Source organism: Fulmarus glacialis, unplaced genomic scaffold, assembly GCF_000690835.1.
Source record: "Fulmarus glacialis isolate BGI_N327 unplaced genomic scaffold, ASM69083v1 scaffold24253, whole genome shotgun sequence".
NCBI classification, from domain to species: domain Eukaryota; kingdom Metazoa; phylum Chordata; class Aves; order Procellariiformes; family Procellariidae; genus Fulmarus; species Fulmarus glacialis.
This window is the reverse complement of record NW_009201321.1, coordinates 14-10,000: the sequence shown is the minus strand read 5'-3', so window position 1 is coordinate 10,000 and position 9,987 is coordinate 14. Positions and strand designations below refer to the sequence as shown.

The 9,987-nt window shown below is 39.0% G+C and overlaps 1 protein-coding gene across 1 annotated transcript in view; it reads right to left on the bottom strand.

Moving 5' to 3' along the window:
• The window catches only part of LOC104072135 (trinucleotide repeat-containing gene 6A protein-like), a gene marked incomplete at its 5' end in the record, with an annotated part of 12,884 nt that extends 3,790 nt beyond the window's left edge, over nt 1-9,094 (bottom strand). The window contains 10 exons of the mRNA XM_009573915.1: nt 256-477; nt 704-811; nt 1,338-1,478; nt 1,875-2,033; nt 3,578-3,709; nt 7,120-7,330; nt 7,596-7,673; nt 7,783-7,911; nt 8,145-8,282; nt 8,952-9,094. Coding sequence (XP_009572210.1) covers nt 256-477; nt 704-811; nt 1,338-1,478; nt 1,875-2,033; nt 3,578-3,709; nt 7,120-7,330; nt 7,596-7,673; nt 7,783-7,911; nt 8,145-8,282; nt 8,952-9,094 — 1,461 coding nt within the window. The remainder of the gene's footprint in view (nt 1-255; nt 478-703; nt 812-1,337; nt 1,479-1,874; nt 2,034-3,577; nt 3,710-7,119; nt 7,331-7,595; nt 7,674-7,782; nt 7,912-8,144; nt 8,283-8,951) is intronic.
• Between the last annotated feature and the right edge of the window lie 893 nt (nt 9,095-9,987).

The window sequence follows — 9,987 nt, the reverse complement described above, 5'->3', positions numbered from 1 at the left end:
CTTGGAGAGATGGTTCATACTAAGGACAGAAAAAACATTAGTGCCATTCATGTTACCACTGCATACAATACCTAGCCCTCCCTCCCAATTTTATTCAGTCTGCTACAATGCAGTTTAGGTTATATAGACCAGTTTTTGCTTTTGGCAAGACAAATGGTACAGATGTTGGCTACCAGTGACAGATTATCTAACCAAATGCACTCCCTAGCTTCATAATAACACAAAAAACCTTCCTACACAAAAAGACATCCTTACCAGGGGTATATCTGGCATCAGAATTTCCCCATCCTCCACCCAAACGAAGGGAATTATCCCAAGTGGACAAGGGTGGTTTCTGGCCTGTTAGCCCTGGAGGTGGGCGGGACGGAGCAGTGATGCTTTTAGGTGGCAAAGGGACCTTCCACAGCTCATGAGCCAGAGAGGTGTTAGTGACTGATCCAGGAGACCATGTTGATTTGGAATCACTGTTTCTGGCTACTAAAAGACATACAAAGACAATCATAATCACTATGCTGGTGAAACTGTCACCTTGCTACAAATAAAAGCTGCTAAATTAGAGTAAAATTGAAATAGCTACTTTGAAAAGTAGTGAAGTTACCGCTCAGACGAGACCTCAGGACTACTTTTTATGAACATTTAGTATCCCCCTGAAGCACGTGAAGGGGAAGAAACACCAGCTCAGAGCAATACAAGCAGACATCACCTGAAGTGCTTTGTGCTGTACTGCTGAGGGAAACATTGTAGTTGGAGGCACGAATGGATGACCAGGCACTAGTTGAAGGCAGCGTGGTGTTCAAAGATGAGGATGACCCTATAATAAAGACAGAAGTCAGTCACAGCACAGTGCATCACGAATGCAATAAAATTAAAAGGCATGACTCGTAGTCCAGACTGAACACGTCCACACAGTCAGACGAGGGACCTCCTCCACTCTTCTCAGTCCTCATCCTTGATCCAAAGGCATGTGGTGGCAAGCATGCTCACCAGCAGGAAGCACCCTGCACTCACTGCAAGCAAAGCTAGTTACATTACTGCCATGGCTAGACTGCCAAGTTTTGGTTGCCTACTTTCAAACACACTGCCTCTCTGTGCACAGAATTACATCAGAATGCAGATCAGCAGCATTTGCTCACTCTACCCACATTCTTGGAATATCTGTTGCATTGCATCAAGTAGCAGTGCTTGAGCCAAAGATGAGCTTTTCAGCTGTGAAATCCACAATACAAAAGATAAACAAGGAGACGAGCAAGTAGCAAGCACATCTCCAAGTAAACAGTCTCTCTGTGTGACTGAAGGAAGATTAGTACACAATTAGAAAATGTAGCATCTGAACATACCACTGTTCCTGTCCCTGAGGTGGTCAACTTCCCGCACAGTATTAATTGAAAGATTGTTTATGACACTGCCAGGAGTGACGTAAGGGTCAGTTTCAGGGTCGATGTTTGGATAACCTTTCCATGGCTCACCAGGACGAAACTCTAGGAATAGAGATTCAGAAAAGAAGCTTGTTTTGATTTTTTTTTTTTTTTTTTTTAACAGGAAACAGCTGTCTAAACAATACATCTCTTAATGACTAAAAATCCAAAACCTTTTAAGCATTTAATTGACTTAATTTAGTCTTCTTTTCACTTTATTCACTTCATTTCTAGTTTTTCCGGTCCCGTCTCACCAGGGTAAAATCTCAAAGCAGCGAGATGTACTTCTCTTTGTACAATAAAACTACTGCTCTCAATTTCGATCTACTAAAAACACACCCTTAATGCTTTTCTGTAGGCTGTTTCCCTGCCCCCTCCACATGTAATGACCAAGGAACACAGAAGAAACACAGCTGAGCAGTAAGAACCACACAAAGAGTAAGCCCTGGCGTTGCGTACCTGGTGGCCAGTTAACACTGCTAGAGCCATTAGGCGATTTGGCACGGGGCCAGCCATCCCCAATAGATCCAGGAGGACTGGCTGGTGAATTACTGCTGTTCATAAAGTCATATGGAACAAATGGAGACTCTTCCAGCCTAAAACCACTTGAAATAGCACCTAATTAAAAGAAAAAAAAAAAACAGTCAAATATTTTTCTTAGCCAATTTTTCTATTTTTTTTATATACCTACATATATATAAAAACATGCCCATGTAAAGCATTCATGAAATACATAGCAGCACACTGTCCTCTTATGATGTCAAGTTACATAGGAAGTCAAACAGGATTATATACTCTACAATGAAATGTCTCTGAATAATTCAGGAGAAAACCGTAAGAATAATCTCCCATGAAATCATCTCATTAAAATAGTACACTTATTAAATTTAAGTAAAACATTAATTCAGGAGTGTAAGAGCATGCTGAGAGACCCCAACTGGATAACAGGGTAGTATTACTGATGAATATATTCCATGATGGGAGGGCTCTTGGAATAAACATCTACAAAATCTGAAGGATCTTTAGCTACTGCACAGCTCTGTAAATTCTACTCATAGTCCGGGGGTGGGGGGATCACTGGAGGAAGAGCAAGGAATAAAAGCACTGTACACAATTATTTGATTCTGTGCAAGTCCTGTAAGGAGCAGTTTAAAAGTTATTACACAGCAAAGCCAAAGATATTCTACAGTTCTGAGGGAATAAATGGCTTTTACTAGTGAGTCAATGCAATATGGAGTTCAAATAATCAAATTCTTACCACTACTCAGAAAACATTACCTACAGCTGAAGTAACACCAACATTTCTGACTTCTGTTCATCTGTAACAATCAGATGAAGTTCAGAAGTGCAGTAGCAGGATATCTCCACTAGATGCTTTCGGCAGCAAGTCATTTCATAGTAGTAAAACAGCTGACAAATCTAAAAATATCCAAACAATCTGAAGACTGAACAGTAATAGGAGACTGGAGACATTTTATCACTATCTTTAGACACAGAACCTTCGTGCATAGACTCAAATTTTAACTGGATGAGATTTCAAGCAACTGAAACAGTTGTAATGTCATATGAATCCTGATTACTGGAATGAAATATGAAGCAACCAAGTCCGCCTCCTCTAAAACCAAGTACAGCAATGGTACTAGTCTATCCCTTCTAAGCTCTCCCCATTTTTAGAATGCAAACGTATACATTCATAACCAAAACCTGTAAGTAAAAATGTCAGACATGACCAGAATGCGTGCACACAGCGTTAAATCCCCATAAATCACCTTAAGGCCAGCAGGATGGGGGGGAAAGAAAGCTAGAAAATCAAAAGCTTTTGGTTTAAACATATACGAAGCATTCCAATCCAGATTAAGATAAAACTAGTAGCAATAGTCACACTTAACGTCTGGTTAAAAAAGGAATTCTGCACAACGTTTCTACTAAATCTCATCACAAGATCACTTCTGTAAGTAAAAACGTTCAAGAAAGCATTGCGCTGCTGTACAAGACAAGCAGCAAGTTTGGCACAGACAACACAATACAAATTCTGACAGCTACAAGCGACACAGTAGTTACAACTACAGGCCTAAATATAGCGAACCTGCAGAACGTGATACACAGAATGTGAAAATCTGATGTGTAATGTCAAATGCTACTTAATGACACTTTTAACATACCATGTTTGCTGGAGTTTTGATCTAACGATGTGTTCACAGAAATGCTGTCTACTGTAGTCCATTTCCTCAATCGAGATTGTGGCTCTTTAATACTGTTCATATCCATGTTTACATTCAAGTTTGAGTTCATTCCTAAAAACATATATAGCTTATGAAATACAGACCAAATATTTTTCTTCTGCTAATTGCCACTATTGTCCTAATAAACATTTAACAGCATATTACTATGGTTATTTCATGCTTCCAAGTCTCTGTTTTTGAGAAACATTCTAGCATTTAATACAGTGAACCTACTACAGACAGAAGCTATGCTAAGCAATGCAAAGCACTCTGAAGTTCTCAGCTGATGTTTTCATGCAAAAATGGAAGTGGAAGAAGCCATTGAGGAAGTTAAGAGAAACTAAAATAGAAATGCCACATTTTTTAGATGTTTACAACACCAGTCGAGCACCAGCATAACAACTGATCTCATCTGTACAAAGTAGAAGAGCTGTACTTTGAAGAGCTATGCTCAGTTATAAAAGACACTTTTCTCAGCAAGAGAAAAGTAGAAGAGCTGTACTTTGAAGAGCTACGCTCAGTTATAAAAAACACTTTTCTCAGCAAGAGGGTGTGTCTGTACTCATCCCTATTCAGCAAAAGTTACGTACTGGTATCTGCAGTTACAACTTGCAGATACCCATTCTTATTTGGGCTGTTCAACAGGACACCTCGCCAGCTTCTGAACCACACTAGCACAGACAGATAAGCACTTTGCGTGGAACTGCACAAGTCGCACTACTCCCCTCCTCCATTTATCCTGTTCACACTGAACACTTAAAACCACAGCAAGAGAAAGCAAACAAAACTTGTCTTCTCCTGTTCTAAGCTGTTGTCTGTATTTCAAAACGTGTATCTGCCAGAGAATCAACACAATGCCAACCCAAATCAGTCCAAATACCTGCGAGGACCAGCTATTCTGGGCTTGAACAATGTGCCCACGCTTTTCACTCTGGCATGCCTGCTCTCTTTCCAGGTCTGTAGGAATCCTTCATTCACAACCATACCTGGTTACATTTCCAGCCCTTCAGATCCATTTACTTCATTTCTGAAAATAAACCACTACAACATTTTAACTTAGGGCCAAAGACACATAGGGAACTTCTCAAATCTCTACTAGAAACACCTTCATTCAGCACTGGAAACTAGTGCTTAATTTTGTTCCTAAGTCGATATTCACTGCCTTATAGAAGCTGGTTTGTTTTTGTTTGGTTGGGGTTTTTTGTTTGTTTTTCTTAAAGGCATGAGCAGATGTTGATGCCAGAAAAGCAGTCTCTTGAAAAGCCTCAGAGAAAGTGCCTTGTAACAGGACAGCTGAGTTTTAAGAAATGTAATAACTATCAATAGCTGAAACAGAAAAAAGGAAAAGCCCAATCAATCCAGTTTCTGACACCTCTCCCTCTGGCATTTTGCTGTTGTCAGAGCAATAACCTGTGCACAACAATAACCTTTCTTCTAACTTGGAAGAAGCCTGCAGAAGACAGATCTCTAAAAAAAGGGTTCGAAAGATCACAAGCTGGCAAATAGGCACACCTAGCTGATAAGGCTAATAATGCCAGCCCCTTGGCAGACACGGATCCATGTCCACCACTCCGTATTTGAAACCTGTGGACTGACGGATGAACATCAGTCCCTGGACATAACCGAGAATGTAAACAGTCTTCCCAGAAGTAATTTTTCATATCCAATTGTGGAAGATTTTATATTGTTCAGCTATACTCGCTATTTGGCAGAAAAAGGTATTTTTAATATTAGAAATACTTAATTCTATAAATGAATCAGGATATGACTGCAGCACTGATCAACTAGAGAGAAGGACACCCTCCACCCACCCCCAACTGCTTTTGACGAACATACATCTAGTGAATCTCGACAAATTCAGTTCCCCAGAACGTAAACAAGATCTCCCTGCTTTCGTTGCTAGGTCTCCTGATGCTAGTATTAGAACGTGGAGAAAAGAACATACCTGCAAGATTTTCCAGAAGACAACTTGGCAAGTTCAGCTCCTTCTCGCATGACTATACTACTATACTTTGTGCACTTGGAGGATGCTACCAATACTCCTCTTGACTCAGTTTTTCACTAAAGGGTGAAGAAATTCCAGCAACTTACTATTTCTACCCTTAAGCTTTTATTTGTGGACTGAATGTGGCTCCACTAGCTTCTGTCACTATACAGTACTACTCCAAAGGGATCCCAAAGAATTCTTACGTATACTGCAGCAGATTCCTGAGGGATCTCAAAGCAATCTTACATATACTGCAGGTTCCTGAAATGTGGCAATGATTAAGGTGAGAAAGCTGCTATTTAACAATAGTATACAACAATTCAACTCAAGAAATGAAACAGAAAGGAACCTAACGTAGGCAGGATGCAATTACTCAGCATGAAGTTTGGCAAGAAAGTTAAATATTCCTGTCATTAGGCCTAACATAGTGTCTCTAATAGCTAAACAAACTTCATTTTTATGCCTTGCCCTTCGAATCAAAGCACTAGTTAGATCTTGATGCCAATCATCAGCAGCAACTATTAAGCAGCAGGCTGGACTTAAGACTGGCCACAAGCAAAATTCCAGTGTGCCACATGCAGTGCAACAGCATGGCCTGCACCGACCCACTGGCTCCATAACACTCCACCTATAAGCACAAGGATTTCAGCAGCAGTCTCTATTAAACAAAGTTTTCTACAAAGGGCAATGAGAATGCAAAGGAAATCAGCCCAACAAAAATGACCCGATTAGAATAACGTAGAAGAAAAGCAAACTGAAGAGGAGGAAAAAAATAAGGATAAGGAACAAGAGGTAAATGGTATACAGTTGTAGTAAGTATAAGGTAGCATTAAAAAGGGACCTAAAGTAAGGAGAAAATATACAAGCCTGGAATTTCTGAAGTAGAAATTGGACAGAAGCCTGGAAATGTAGGGAGAAAGAAACAGGAAATATTTGTATTTATAAATGTTCAGACATTTTGCCTGAAATGAGACAACCATTCTTTAAAAATGCAGAGCTAAAAGCTTTCTTTCCTGGACAAAACCACTAAAAGGGAAATTAACATTTTGTTCTACCTATGCAATTCCACATTCATTGAAAACGTTTTTAAAATCCAAAGAAATGAGACCACATCAATGGATTCTTTGTATGGATTCTACTTCTAAAAGTCTTTTAGCTCCAGGAATCATAACTGCAAAAGGACTTTGTATCATCCTCGGGACCCAGAGGATAAAAAAGAAAGAAAAGGAGACAGACATTCTTTAAGAATGTAAAGCATTTTGCACTGAAATACAGACAGTCACTTCTGGGAATGAGTGCACTTCTGAAAAAAGTTCTTTGGTGAACAAAGATAACTGGATAAGCCCCACAAAGAATTACTTCTTCCATTAAAATCATAAGCGTTAACAGGATTATAATCATTATTGTTTTCAGAGGAGGCAGGCAATGTGAAAAGAAAGGCTGTATGTCACATAAGCATTAATTGACTGTATGAAATTAGCATGAAGAAACCCACCTATAGGGAAGCTGCTGAATGCATTTATTGGTGATGGCCCTTTTTGTAGCTCAGGAGTAGCATGGGGTATGACGTTCTCAAGGAAAGATTTCATGGTGGGTTGATGGAGTGACTGCTGTTGAGAGGGTGGAGTTTGCTGCTTCATTAACAGGTTTGGATCAAGCTGACGGGACTGTTGCATCATCTGTTGCTGCATACTAAGAGATCGACCCTTAAAAAAACAGAGCAGTTACAATATAAATAGGCAAAAGCTTTTCCACATTTAAAGAAAGACAATGAAATGCATCTTTGTGCTCTGAGCATCTCAGCACAGCAAAACCCCAACATTAAGCTAAGTCACTCCTTTAAAGCTTGTCCTTTAAAATCCCATTCACTCTTGCACACTTTAGTATAATTTATAACAAGAAATGCAGCTCAAGATGAAAAACAGTTTTTAAAGATAGTTTGAAAAGTTAAAAATAAACGTATTTATTTACCTGCTGCTCCTGCTGTTGACGACCACCAGAAGGCATGCTTCTTTGATTCTGCGCTTTTTGCTGCTGAGCCAACAACCGCTAGGAGACAGTGTTTTGTGGTGTTTTTTTTAAGAACAGTTTATAGCTGACATAAGTCTCTACTTAGACTTTCAAACAGAACACAGAGTGACTAGCTTTGTTAGCTTACCTGTAACTGGGAGATCTGAGAAAGCTGGTTTAACTGGGACAGTTGATTCAACATGGCTACCTGTTGTGGGCCAAAAAGTGGGCTCAGGCCACCGTTGTTTGGTGCATACTTCAGTAATGATACCGGAACCTGCAAAACAGACCAGTATGAAGAGTGACTGACAGTAACGTGCAATTAGTTATACTAGATGTAGAATATTACAACCTCTGGTCAACAGTTGCCTAGCTTCTGAAACACTCATCAAGCCAAATATGTTTCAAATATTTACAGAATAAGTATCAGCAACACCAATAAACAAAAAACGATTTTCTAAAGCAGCATTTTGGTAGTTTATACACAGAATGTTTTATGCACTCAGTTACCTGAGGGGATAGTAATGGAGGAGGCACTTGCGCACGTGGATTAGGCTGAGATGAATTAAGAGGTTGTGCTGGAGGCTGCTGCATGCTCCTGGGCTGTGCTGCTATATTACCAACACCAAACATACTGGGATTGCCATTCTGGGGAAAGGATGGACAGTTAGTGACAATAAACCTCTTTTGCTGCTTCTCCCACCCCTATACATTTGAATTAGAAGTTAAACACATATCAATCACATAGGTAGCTAGGATGTTATATCAAAAGGTATTAAATGCTGTCAAGTAACATGCCAAGGATATGCACACAGCCTTACCTGTCTAACAGAATTCAAGTTTTGCATACCCAGCCCTGCTAGGGAGCCAAGGGCTTGGTTAGGTAGTGCATTATTTGAAGGGGGAAGCTTCATGTTTTGATTGGACATAAACTGCATGTTTTGGGACTCGTCTGCTACAATGCCATCCTGATTGGACAGACAAACCGATGCGCAACAACCAGCCAGCAAGCAAGCAGAAGGGAGAAACCATTGCCAGGAACAGAAGGGAAGAGTCACATGACAGTCCAGCACCAGCAGGAAATAGGCAGAAAACAAAAGAGATCAGGTTAGTCATTTGCACTGCAAATGGGCTACAGAAAGTGCTTAGTATTATATATCAGTAAGTTAAAAAGAATAAAACTTATCTTATGGATTAACAAGAAAGCCCTAATTTTCCTCTCCACTAAATGCAGAAAGCTAAGGAGCACACAGGTAACTACTTAGAATGCAGAGTCAAAGAAGTTTAGAAGGGTCCACCAGTAAGACACCTACTAACCTTATCAAAGTAAGGACCGCGATCCATGGAAGACTCTTTGGAAATTTGAGGACGAGAACCAGGGCCTTTTCCAACCACACGATTGTAATCTCCAACATTGAGGCCATGCTTATCCATCTCCATTCGCTTATCTTGCAATAACCCTAAGAAAAGGTGAGAGATGTGACTACAACATTGAATGAAAGATTATTCAGTTTTCCAGATACACCAGAAACCAGTTTATGTTATAAAGGGCTGAACTAATACTGCTCTCAAGCTAGATACTAATAAAAGAAAACATCATTTTAGCTTTCAACTCTCCGGGTTTTACTGAAAAGGGAAAGGAAACACTATGAATCAATGGCTACAGACAACTTAAAACTTGGAATCAGCAAAGTGTCAACAGATTTTGCTAGGCTTCACAAAAATACTCTTCTCAGTTTTCTCTTAAAAACAAGAAAGTATAATTCTTTAAACTTGAGCTTCCAGTTGTGAATGCCACTTTTTTTTTTAGTAGCAATAAGCATTGTCTTGGCTTTGAAGTAGTATCTTTATCACATCCCCTACATTTGTGTAATATTTCAGAGGCCTTTTAATTTGATTTAGTTAAGAAAAAAAACTATTTAGCCAAAAAAAAACCCCAAGCCCACACAGAACAACCAAACCTCACAAATTTAAAATATTTGTGTTTATTAAAAGCAAATTTTAAGTTATCTTTTATCATTAATTCCACTAGGCAAGCTAGAATATCGAAATATAAGCAGTAGTAAAGGAGTCCATTTCATAATTCACTGCATGCAGTGCAAGAAAATTACCTTCCAAGCAGATGTTTTAAATTCAAATTTAAAAAATTGAAATAATTTAAATATGAGGCTTGCCATTAATATTAAAATCTAAAATTCAAAGAACAATTTATTTACACAATAGACTATGAGTCCAAAAGTGAAAATACCCAATTTTAAACTTGAATAAAAAAGTGCAACTACAATAAAAACTACAATGCTACAATTACTTTTAATTAAATATTCTAAAATTATAATATATTGTTATTAATGTA